Below are 13,308 nucleotides of genomic sequence, written 5' to 3'. Positions count from 1 at the left end.
GCTAAAACTACTTAATGGCTTAACTGGCCAACTTTATCCTTCTAGAGTTAAAATTCACCATCCTCTATAATTATGCAACAATTTCTTAGACTTCATTTCTACTGATTAAACTTTAACTTCTTTTAAATCCATTAAGTTTCTTGAGCCAGATATAGACATTTTAATAAGTACTTACTCATATTTTGAGTTTTAAGATAATCTTCTGTACGTAATTGGACAAAACATGAGTGTTTTGTGCTATGTCAGTAATTAGAGAGATGGAAGAAATAGTGGTAAATATGACACAGACCATCAAACTCAAGAAGCTTACAACCTAGGGCAACATCAGATCTGTGAAACAACTCCAACCTTAAAAAGCCGATCCACTGACTTCATACATTTTCAAATGAATTACCCTGTGAAAATTTTCTGTAAAATAAAAATTGATATAGAAATATAAAGTGGTAATAATATGGTATGGTGGAGAAGGAGGCAATAAAGGTGTTTTCAAACATTAATAAAGGTTTAGATACACTTAAATATAAATATAGAGCTTCTTAATATATTTAATATTAGAAGAAAAGTTATTTCTAGTTGTTTTCCAGAATTTCTAGTCTTTTATTGGTATTAATTCTGTACTGCAGAATTCTTTAAAAGTTGTTGAAACTTAGGGAACAAGGAAGTTGATAATCACTATTATATGGCATAAGAAAAATTTTATATAATGCATTAATACTGAAAAATAACCTAGTCTTTCACTTTGATAAAATTTTAAAGTATAACCTTTTAGTGGAAAAAATATTTGTGGAAGACACAAAGTTAAATTTGAAAGCTTGGGAACAGCACAAAATTTTGAAATTAACAAATGAAGCTACAAGGAAAATGAGAAGTCTCAAGAGAAATAAGCTCTTTATCCTCCTGTCTTTTGGAAAAAAACCTGGCAGTCATGATGTATAGCACACCACTGAAAAATAAAAAAGGGTTAATGATTTAAAAAATCCTTCCTCCCTTGGGCAGGACTGTGGATGGTTAAGGAAAAGGAAATGGATATCAGCTGTCTTAAAAGTAAGTTTAAAAATCTTTAATGAAGAAGGATTTGCTTGAGTAGAAAAAAGGGCAAGTGTGGTGCTATACTGAACAAGTAAGTCTCTAACCCAGAGTTCAGAAGGTTCAGTATTCTCACAATACACAAAAACAACTTGAAAACGAGTTAAAAATTGTGTTAAAAATTACCATTAAAAAAGGAGTAACTTTTCTATTCACAGACTGTTTCATTAATTTTTCAGCCTATTCAAAGATAAATTTCCATAAAGATTTAATGCTTGAATTTAGAGAGAAAGGAAAAAATTTAAAACTAGAACTACCAAACATCAGCTCTCAACAACTTGAGAAACATGAAATGCTTTTTAATGGAAGAACAGAGGAGGTACTCGTATATTGGCTCAATCACATCAAGTGATTAAAAAGAAATACATGTAAATAAACTTTACCATTGTAAATGTACAACTGGATTAGGCAGATGAATGATAAGATGTAGGATTTAGATGTTTAAATACATGGTGATGAAAGGGTGGAGGACAGGACAAAGTTATACAAACCACTTCTGAAGATCCAACCTACTTGTAATTATCATCTTCCACAAACTTTTGTAGTTCTTCTATATACTGAACGGAGTTCAGGTATTTTTGGACGTGAGGCAACATGGGGATATCTAGGCAAAATGTGATAAATAATTATCTGATAAAGTACATCTTAGGCAGAATTTTTAAAGTTAAGCTGAGAAAAATATATTTAAAGGTAAATTAAGGCCACATGGCACCAAAATTTAAATGAACTCTAGAAGGACATTACTGAGGTAAATGTTATTTAATGTAAAACTGGAGGTAATTTAGAAAACTACAGTTGTATGTTGTTTGTATAGATTAAAAAAAAGAAGAAAAAACCCCCCAAATAGCCCCATTTACAAAGTCCCACGTATTTGAGAAACTTCATGGAAAAAAACCAGAGACATCATTGTGATTTATATTCAAACCTCATCTAAATACAAGATGTAAGGCTCTTTAGGTTTTTTATTTTTAAAGAAGCCTGGCTCACATCTGTAAAGTAGTTTTTTCTTCCCTACTTAGAAATTTCAAATACGATTAATTTAACATTACAATTTGATGTTATGTTAAAAAAAATTGAGAAAAGTATAAAACAAGAGATTATTTGATTTAACTTTCAGATAATGTAAACTCACGGTTTTTAAACACCATAAAAATTATATAGCTATAATAGTCTATCTTTATTCCCTATCAAACTGAAAGCATCCAAACATTTTAAAACATTAAAACATTTTTTTCCTAATCATTTGGGCTTGCAAAAGCTCTTTCTATATATGTGTTTCCATAAAATACATCTTGCACAAAAATTGGTTATTTTTACTCAACATAGGACTCAAGAAAGCTAGTCAACTGTTACTAGGATCAAGGGTCTCAGCTCCCTCCCTAACTAAATAAATAAAATAACTATTTACATAATAGATCAGGGAGATCAAATGAGATGAAGAGAATAGAAAATAATTGTGAAAATTATGTTAGCAAAGTTGCTACAAAATAACAGAAAAGCAAAAGATATTAGCATTTTAAATATGAAATACTTCAATTCCTTAAAAGCAAGATCTTAAACAAGATGCTAAATATTAAACAGTGAAATAAAACAATCATTATTTTCCTTTATATTAGGATGATGTTCCCTGTTGTGTGAAAAGTGGCCATCAACCTGTGTAAATGAATCTTTAGCTTTACCCTCAGAAACTCACCATATTCACAGGACTGCTGTAAATCAGAAATTATTCTAAGGATGTTATTCATCAAATTTGATCTTTGCTCATTTTCTAGAATGCTGCCAGTTGATGGGTATGCTGAATCAATGTACGTTAAATCTGACAGGTAGATACCTGAAACGAAATTAGATAAATGAGTGTTTTCCTACTTATAGTTTGGAAGAGTATAGTTTATAGCTGTATTTCAGTATATGCCATATTTAGAATATATCATTATTAATACACTGCAGCCTTGTTAAAACATGACCACCGAGGCCTAGATTTCTGTGGAGTTGGGGTCAGACATGCAAATATGTTTTCTGTAAATGTCCTCTTAGGATACCATTTTAAAATACGGCTTGAGGCTGGAGTTAGAAACTCCAGTACCTACCTACCTATGGGTCTTAATGGAAAGAAACTGAGCTCCTGAACTGGTTCTGCCTCTGACTAGTTGTATATAACAAAGACAGTTATTTTAATCTCTGAACCTCAGTTTTTATGTCTACTTTCCAAGTTGTGGTATAGCCTGAAGGTTTTTTTTTTTTTTTTTTTTTTTTTGCGGTACACGGGCCTCTCACTGTTGCGGACTCTCCCGTTGCAGAGCACAGGCTCCGGACGCACAGGCTCAGCGGCCATGGCTCACGGGCCCAGCCGCTCCCCGGCATGTGGGATCTCCCAGGACCCGGGCACGAACCCGTGTCCCCTGCATCGGCAGGCGGACTCTCAACCACTGCGCCACCAGGGAAGCCCTAGCCTGAAGTTTTAAGTTAGCCAGCCTAACCACTACCTGACCATGGGGTAGTTACTTATTATTAGTTTTATACACCCTTGCCTTGAGTTGATAACTGTCACTTGAGTCTTAATTACTTTGAAAATTGTCTCATTCTGGCAGAAACATCTTGTTTTAAAGATTAACAACTGTATCTTTGAAACAGTTCATGTGACTACAAATTGAAGTTAACCTTGCCCTTTCTCTGTAGCAACAAAAAGAACATATACCCCCAAATAATTTGGTTGTACTAGTTCTGGATATGCAAGGTCAAATCTATAAAAAATACTTCCTGAGAGTTTACTATGCACATGTAAAGTGTAAAAGACAACTATAGCTGGAGAGAAAAATACACTTTCCTACTTTCTCCTCATTACTGCCCATTCATGAACTCTCAGAGTAAATGCAACCAAAATGATGTACCTACTGCCTTCCAAATAAGCCCTATGTTTTTTCTCATGCCACTTCTTCCATCTTAAATGATACCTAGACTCAACTCTGCCCATTTAAATCATATCTTATATCCAGGTCAGTGTCAACTGTTCTTTAGTTTTCTCACAGATTCACAGAAAGGAATTTAGAAACTGTCTAGTCTAAACCCCTCTTTTTTTAGGTGAATACTCTAAGGTCCACAGATATTAAGGAAGTGGCTAATGCCCTGTAAACTGTTAGTGACAGAGCTGGATCTCAGAGTATACACTTGAACCCCAAGTTTTTTTTTTTTTATTACACTCTGTTACAAACTCATACAGTATCTATACCATTCACTTGATAAGTTTTAAGACTTTATCATCTTCTTATTGAAAATCTTTTGTTTTTATATCTTATCTGCTCAAGATTATAAACTCATTCAGATGGTTACTCTATCTTGCACTCTAAAAAATGAAAATCCTGACCAGTATTTTCAGACAATTAGCGCTTAACACAATGTAAAAGGTTGGCATGGCAATCCTTTTATTCATCCTAGTATCATTCGTATTCCATTCAGTAAATCTTAACCGTATTCTTTAAGCCACCTATCATAAATACTTCTTTTTCTTTAGAGATTCTCAACTTCATTTTTTATGACTTCAAATAAATCTATAGCCTGGCTCCCTTCCTTTTCCTCCCATCTCAGAGGAAGGAGAATCCCCTTCCTCTCTCCAAATCTAACCTGCGATTTTGAACATAATCGCTACTGCCTCCTCTAGAATGTCCCCTGTTGCCTTCACTATCACTCACCCTCCACTGGCTCCTTTCCCAAAGCCAATGCACACATTTAAATCTCCTCTATTTAAGAAAACAAAATCAAAGCCACCCTTCCTTTAAATCTGATCCCCTCCTCAAGATAGAACCCTTGCCCCTCCCTCTTTCAACAAACACACTGAAAGAGAAACACAGATTAGTACACTTACCTTTTTTATCTTTCATTCTATTTTTATGTAATATGTGGTACATATAAAAGTTTACTTGGGTCAGGAAAAATTGTGACAGACTTTGGAATAGGCAAAAATGATTACTAGGTATATCCTCTCTTCAGTGCCTCCTTTTGGCCTGAGCTATTTTACAACTCTGTAAGTTGTTGAAAACTTGTAAAATACAAATTCTTGTCCATAAAAATACCAATGAAATATGTCCAGTGGGATGTAACTGATTATTGCCCCGTGGATGTTGACCAGTTTTGCAACTATCTGTAAATTCACTTCAGCATTCCTGACTGCCTGCATGTATGTGTGGTACTTTGAATTATCCCTTGAAGTGGCTGTAATATCTTCCTGATTCCCTTATATATTTAATGATTTAAACAAAACATTTGACACGTATTCATTTTGTATTTGTGTGAGAATCATAATTATACCTTTTAAAAAATAAAAGTTTAACACATAATATTGGTTGTTATCAAACAATGTAATAAATACCAGTCAACTTAAGAACTACAACATCAGCACTGTTGCATCATCTACATGCTCTTTCCCTATGTTATCTCCCTGCCTCCTGTCTAGAGGTAACCAACTATTCCGAATTTTAAGATTATTCTCTTGTTTTTTTTTTGAGGCACCTATCTGTATTCCTGCACAATGTATTATTTTACTTTTGCTTATTTTTGAGCTTTAAAAAATCATACTTTATATATGTGTGATTAAATTAAATAATATCAGTAAAGTTAGAATGGGTACACAGTGATTTTAAAGTGGTTGTTAAATCAATTTTTAAAAATATGGTCTGTGATTGCTTTGCCTTACTATTTTGTTTCTAAGAATTATTCATGTTAAGTACAGCTGTAATTCCTTAAATTGAGAATAAACTAATATGTAACTATATCACAATTTACTTATTCATTTTATTTGATAGAGTTTTGAGTTACTTGCCCCCTCCCTCCTTGTTGCTACAGACATTCTTTTAAGTGTCTCCTGATGCGCATGTACAAGAATTTCTCTAGCAGAGATATATACAGATATATATATATACATGTATGTCTTACATTATAATGTTCAACTTTACAAGACAGCGCCACGTTGTTTTTAAAGCTATATCAATTCATACTCCCACTGACAGTACATAAGTTTCTACTGATCCACACATGCTAACACTTGCAGATAATCTGAAATCCACATCTATCTCGTTGCTGAAACTTATTCTGGCAAAGGCATACATGATCTCCTCATTACTAAATCTTTAGACATCTCTCTCGGTCTCCTCCCTTCTGCTCAGTCTCTCTGCAGTATTTATATCATTCCCTTTGTTCCTTGGTCTTTACTGGCTTGAACCTTCCTCGCTTCCACCCTCCCTCCATTCTTCTTTTTCCTCATGTTCCCTGGAATTGGTATTCCCCATGGTTCTGTCACTAATCTTTTCACTCTGCATGTACTTTTTCTGGATTATCTTACTTGTGAGGCTTCAACTGCCACCTAATTGCCGATGACTTTCCAAACTTTTGTACAGAACACACCTCCTGACTTTCATTTTCAATTTAACATGCCAAACTAACCATTATTTGTCCCTAAACACCTGCCATTCCACTTTCTAACCTTGGTTAGTGATATTATTAACTGCTTTAAATCGCTCAAGTGAAAGAGCTCAGGAGGAGCTTACTATCTCGTATTTTCCCAGATTAAGCTATTAGTGAATACAGTATGATCATTGAATGATTAAGTAATGTATTACATAATATAAATCAGAGGCTAGAAGCGGTCCCAATGTTTTTAAAATCAGGAAATACCATAAGAAATATCTACATATGACCCTCTTTTCCTTAAAAAAAAAAGGGCGGGGGGGGGAGATCTGGCAACAATGAGGTATAGCTGAGAAGGGTGTAGATACCATTATACCAACCATTAAGGATGCCAGTTTGTCATAACCCTATTTTCTTCTGCTCTCTTACTTCTGGTTTACTTCACTTATATACATTACCTGCTTCATTCTTGTTGTGAGCATTTGTAGGCCTTTGAGTATGGAACCCCTGCTATACCTATGTATGTCATAGGAATTTAAAGAAATAATTAGTTCTGTGAAATAAGTAGAAACTATTGTAAGCTGACTTTAAATAAAGGATGTTGATCAACAAACAGTTGATGGTAGGGCCTGAGAAAGAGAAAGAAGCACAAGGTAAGTCAAGGAAGAGGGGAAAGCACACGGTATGCATAGAAAGTAGAAACGCACAGGTTTTATCTAGAAGCAGCAATCAGCAATTATATGATCCAATGAGAGAGAGTGTGGCCGAATGCTTTGGAGTGAGATTCAAATCCCAGTTCTTACCGCTTAGTATGGAAGTCCTAAGCCAAATTACTTAAAATGTCTAAATCTGTGTCTCCTCAGCCACTGAGTTAATCAACATTCTTGATTTAATGAAATATAAAAGCATAGTTGGTACTCAACAATTACTAATTCCCTCTCCAGCACCCTAGGTTCATAGCAGAAGAACTGGGCCAGAGGTAGGTAAAGTGACTTGTCTAAGTTCCCATAGCCAGCGGGGAGTCAGAATTCTCTTTTTTCTCCCACTCAGGCCAGGGTTATGTTTGCTTTTAAATCACAGCATCAACTAATAAGAATAACCGTATTCAGACAAGAGGAGTCATGCTGCACAATAGGAGGCAGTGACATTATATAACATCAGAATTTAATTATATAACATTAGAATTTAAAAAATGAACAGTTTTATCTCTTACACAGTAAGATATAACATATTACAACATCAGGTTCCTTACAACTTTAAAAACTTCTGAACTGGCAACTCAATGTTTAGAAATTCTTCTAGGCTATAAAGAGTATTATATTATTTAGGGGACTGCCTCTTAGAACAGAGTCTAACTCTTGTTCTTTGTAATAAAAAACAAACTCATCAGCCTGCGCCTACATCTACGTGAAGCTGAATACTATTTTTTCAGTGTTAACTTAAAAGATCTCTGGGCAGCAGACTAAAATGTTTGTTTTATAATTGCCTGCTGAACTATGATAGTTTGTTTCCAGATGGTGCCCTTCCTTCAACCTGCACAGTCTCTCCTTGTTCGGAGCTTTTCAACCTCCTGCTGATCACACTACCCCCACCCCTATTTAAAGCTACAGAGAGGAAATCCTAAAGAGATTTTCCCCCCAAGTCTCCAGCAAATTTTTGGTGACGTAATATGTGGGCTGAACTTGAGTCTCCTGAGAAAGAGAGGGAATCACTATTCAAGGGTACTGTATATACAATCTGGGTCAGCTGCAGCTGGTTACTGAATTTCTCCATGTGGCAGACAGAGCAAAGCCACAATGCTTTCTCTGCTGGATTAAAGACAGCCCGCAGACCAGGAACTTCCACTATACTACTTAAAATTACATAGGTGGCTTGTCAAATTCAATTGATTTGTGCTGTAAGAAGAAAAAGAAGTTCCTTAGTACAGCTTGGATTCAACGGTCCAAAACAAAAATGCAGTTGCCATTAAAGTCACAGACGAACAAACTTCTACACTGATTTTTAAAAGCAAGAGTAAGAGCAGCAAGTCTCTGGGTTTGCTTTATCAACAGATGCAAAAGGTATTATAATATTTCTTTTACTTTTATTTAAAAATTCTATGTATGTTGAAATGTATAATTATTTTACATTTGTAATAGAAATGTCAAAATCTCTTATTAATCAAAGAATTTTGGAATATACTACAATTTGTTTAGTCTGAAAAAGGTTTTGTTTTGCAACTTTATATAAAGCTGGTCATTATATACTTTATGATGATTAATGAATTATTTGAGGTTCAATTTAATGGTATTTAGTGTGTATGTTTATAGACTGATGCATACATGCTGGGTTTCAGAAAACAAGTACTTTAGTGACATTAGAAATTTTAACAAGTAACAGATTAAATGTATAAGATTTACAGCACAGTGATTAAAAACAAAGGGATACAGACTAAAGAAAATAGTTGTAAACATGGTTAGTTTCTCTTTACATAGCTACAGTGTATATGCTAAAGATTTACATATACTGTGAAGATATCTTAAAGTATAGCTACAAAACACAGCTAAGAAGATATAAAATTAACTGAAAGGCGCTGCAACAATACCTCAATTATAGCATAACCAAATGTAACCTAAATATTAATATTTCATATTACTAAATATTAAAGATTTAAAACAAGTCTACGGTATTTCTTGCTAAAACTCAAACTTTTAAATAGTTTCATAGGTTTATATGTAACAGTACTTTAACTTGGACAACAGAAATTAAAACTGCTACAACTGGAATTACGTGAAAAAGCAAAGCGATTGATACATTAAAAAATCCTAAAACCTTACAGATTAGAATTGAGGAGAAGAAATAAAATGTGATAGAAGTATTGTGTAAGTCGTCAGCATTAACAATAGCAAATAAGAACCCAGAAGATAACAATTACTTAAATACAGAATTAAAAGACCAAAAATATAGGTCAACAAACACGATTCTTTCAATATTCTATCTGGGGGCTTTGTTTAATTGTATTACTAGAATTAATAAAAATAAAATTACTAGTTACCAACAATGAGCTTTAACACCAAAGACACTTAAATTTGTTATGATCTGGGGGTCCTCTGTCCTTTTAAAAATCAAAGAAATTCAAGGTAAGAATCTTCAACAAGCAAAAAATGGTAAAGCTAAATAGGATTTCTTCAACTTTACTTTCATATCCTTTCCTTAAAGATTCAAAACTCTCAATACTGGGAGGATCTCTGTTAAACATATTTTACAAGAAATTCCAATAAAATTTCCAAACAATACTGGATCTGAAATACTGTCATCTCTTTCTTTTTTTGTTGTTGTCTCTATGAAAAGTACAGGACCTCAGTTAAAACCTCAGTTCTTACTGAAGCCTTAGGCAAGCATTTAATCTGAAACCCAGATAACTATTTATCCCTTCCTTAAATATCTCCAGGGGATGAAACTGTTCTCAAGTCTCTTCCCAGAACATAATTCACAATCTAGAAGTCTTTATCTAAGGTATCTTTGGTGCTTCATAAATTTAAGTTCATTGCTTCATGCTGTTTTCAGTGCGTGACACAGCCAGTTAAATGCCTCTATGCATTTACCATCTGAAAGGAAGTATATCCTAACTTTCATTTCTTCTCCCTACTAGCTGGCAATGTAGCAACTATGAAGAGAAATAGTACCAATAAACTTAACTCAAAGCATGGAAGACTTTTTTTTTTTTCCTCCCCTAAAAACAACCAAGCAAAGACATAGATTTAAACTTAAGTATACTGTGACTAATTTACAACATTCTCGTGGGACCTAGGAAAATTTTTAACATATACAGAAAGGTTTTATGATGTAACACAGATTTATGGACCTTTCACTTTAAAAGTTGAACATATGTGGGAAAATACAAATAAGAGAATGTTTTCATAAAAGGTAAACAGTAAATGTGTTTAAAAAACTCCTTCTTTACTCATGATGTAGCTAGTCTACTCCTTAAGTAGTGTGGTTCCTTATTGAGCTTTAGGTGACAACGAAGTCATGACTTTTGTAAAGGATAAGGGAATTGTATTTGTTTTTTAAAAAAATAAACTTTTGGTTGTCTCCTTTAAATATTAACTTAGGTCAGAGTCTCTTATGGTAGACAAGAATTCACCTTACGATTTAATTATACAGGAACCCACAAAGAGCCAAGGCAGAACACACCAAAAGGAAGCTATTGCTATTTTAATTTAGATTTGTATTTTCACATTTTTGTTCTTCCATGATAACACGGATACAAAGTCACATTAGCAGACTTGCATTATATGCTCTTAGTTCTATAAAAATCTGTGTCTGATAGGAATACAAGATCTTCAGTCGGAATACTGTTCAGAAAAGTCTACATGTTTTGAGGTTTCATGATACTTTCTGAATTTTCCTTGTTTTGGTAGCTTATTTCATACTAGTTTATTTAGATAAAATAATTATATGATCTAAGAGTTTCCATTCCATTACTGAAGTGACTGAAGTGAGTGCATCTGAACACTGGATACGTTAACTACGTAGGAGAAATGCTATACGTTTACCCAGCAGGCTGATGGCTTCTATTTTACTGTCCACAGTTTTAAAAATAAACCATATCTAAATTCTATGAATCTGCAAGTATAACAAGAAATATTTTATTGGTTTTTGGTACAGGTAACTCTAGTATAGTAACTAGAGTCCTTTTTAAATAAAATAGATGACACTCGGTCTAAATTTTCTACTAATGTCAGAAGGCAAAGTATGAAAGCAAAAAACTAAAAGTACTCATCCAAGTGTACTTCTGGCTATCAGTCAGCAAACAGAAAGCCTTTGACACAAATATGGAATATTACTATGCACCTCCTTCCTATCTTATGTTAGGAAAAGAAAAAGAATTCTGTACATTCCATCCATTCTTTGCTTTATTTTTATTATCACCCTGTTTTGCAAACATTACTCATTTGAAAACACCAAAGTAAGGAGACATGGTTTTAGAAAGCAGTAGTCATCTTTATGACTCTAGTTGAAGAGTCCATATTTCATTGATACAACCTTTAATTTTAGGAGGCTTCATAATCGAGTTAGACAGGTAACTATCAACTAACAGAATACATATGGAGGGAAAGGAGTGACAGCAGAAAAGTCTGGGATATAAAAATGATCCACAAGTACCTGTGCATAATTAAGTTAATGGGTCAATATAAAGAGATACAAACCAGGAAAAGACTGTAAAAGACACAGAACACAAAGTTAAGACTCCTCTGCAGTTACTACATGACGAGGGTAAAAATCACAGGTCTAGAAAGTTATGAGTAGAAGATCTGAATCCCATTTGAGTGTTTTAGCTCCTCCAGGTTTATTTCTTTGCAAAATGGTAGATGTTTACTTCACAGTGCTGTTGTGAATGCAAACAGTTAACATGAGTTAGGCACTACAAAAATATAAGGAATTGTTACAGTGTTGGTGATAGAAAAAAGGATAGAATACGTTGCCATATGATGTAGTTGTTATTGAAAAACGTGAACCCTGGAGTCTTCTACCTGAGTTCAAATTCTGGTTCCATGTCTTAGAAGCTGTGTGACTCTGGGTGAGGTACTTAACATCTGGATGCCAGTTTCTTCATTTGAAGATGAGGATAATAATAATCTACCTCAGAGGGTTGTGGTGAGATGTAAATGATTTAATACATGTAAAAGGCTGAAACAATGCCTGGCACTTAACAAGCACCCAATAAAAATGAACTATTGTTATTGTTGCATTGCTATTTATTAATAGCAGGCATAAACAACTTGGGACCTGGCTCCCCAAAGCAAAAAACAAGTACCTGGGTGGAAAATGGGATAGAAAAGTTCTTAGTATATCCACTGCCATCCTTCAGAAACAGCAGACAGGAATCAACTTTATAAGAGAGAGAAGGTGGGCTATACTATAGCAGCTTGTTAATGAACCTGATGGGGTGACACATCTTACTCATTCTAACTGCTACTACTCTTTGTGGAGGTAACTGATGAAAAAGAAAGCAGCTTTGGTTTTTGGAACTACTCTTATGGTTTCCTCGAGTGTTTCTATAGAAATTGTACTATAAAAGGCAAGTATGTATCTGCCACAGCAAAAATGGAACATTCCAAGCACACATTTTAGCGTATGTGTCACTGCTATAAACACTGACTGAAGAGCCAGGGAACCTGAATTCTAGACCTGGTTCTAATATTACCTATTTGTGTGGCCGTGGCCTTGGCTTTCAACATACCCATGGGAGCAAAGAGGTCTTGTCTTGAATGAGATGAGATGGTCTTTAAAGTACTTTCCAACTCTAACGATCAGATTCTATGACAGATGAGTTTCTTTCCTTGGTAATGGTTATAAAAATTTATTAATATTTTACTAAAATGAAGTTCAGTAGAACTTCTGTTAGAAAAATGAACCTGCTGAATCATATATAAGCTTAGAGCATATATATGATTACAATTTAGGAAACACAATTACCCACAATAATGACTGTGAGCATGCTATCATTCTTAAACTTGTCATCAATCCCAAAAGGACATGTTACAAAAACAAACAAAAAATATGATGCTAAAACTTTCTGGTTTTAGATTTGTCTAAAAATATTTTTTTAATTTGATAGATAAAAAAGATACTTATTAGAGAGGGCCAATTTAATTGAAACCGCACAATATAAATAAAAAACACTGGCAACTTTCATACTAGTTAGAGAAGATGTTTTAATTAATGCCTTACCAACATTATGTACCATTTTCCAAGCCTTAAGATAGCGAGTGAACTTTTTAAAGGTAAGAAAAGTGTCTTATTAGGGTCTCAGAAGCCCCAAGAGCATCTAACAATATG

General features: G+C 34.0%; 1 protein-coding gene across 2 annotated transcripts in view; it reads right to left on the bottom strand.

The window, feature by feature from the left end:
* Positions 1-13,308, bottom strand: part of RALGPS2 (Ral GEF with PH domain and SH3 binding motif 2) — a 156,349-nt gene that overhangs the window by 37,548 nt on the left and 105,493 nt on the right. For both annotated transcript variants that reach the window (XM_081216128.1, XM_081216129.1), the window contains exons 9-10: positions 2,780-2,917; positions 1,600-1,690 (exon numbers count right to left, since the gene is read on the bottom strand). In XM_081216128.1, coding sequence (XP_081072254.1) covers positions 1,600-1,690; positions 2,780-2,917 — 229 coding nt within the window. The remainder of the gene's footprint in view (positions 1-1,599; positions 1,691-2,779; positions 2,918-13,308) is intronic.

This window comes from Mesoplodon bidens (genome assembly GCF_964165515.1).
Source record: "Mesoplodon bidens genome assembly, chromosome: 2".
Taxonomy (NCBI): Eukaryota; Metazoa; Chordata; class Mammalia; order Artiodactyla; family Ziphiidae; genus Mesoplodon; species Mesoplodon bidens.
This window is presented reverse-complemented; position numbering and strand designations above follow the sequence as displayed.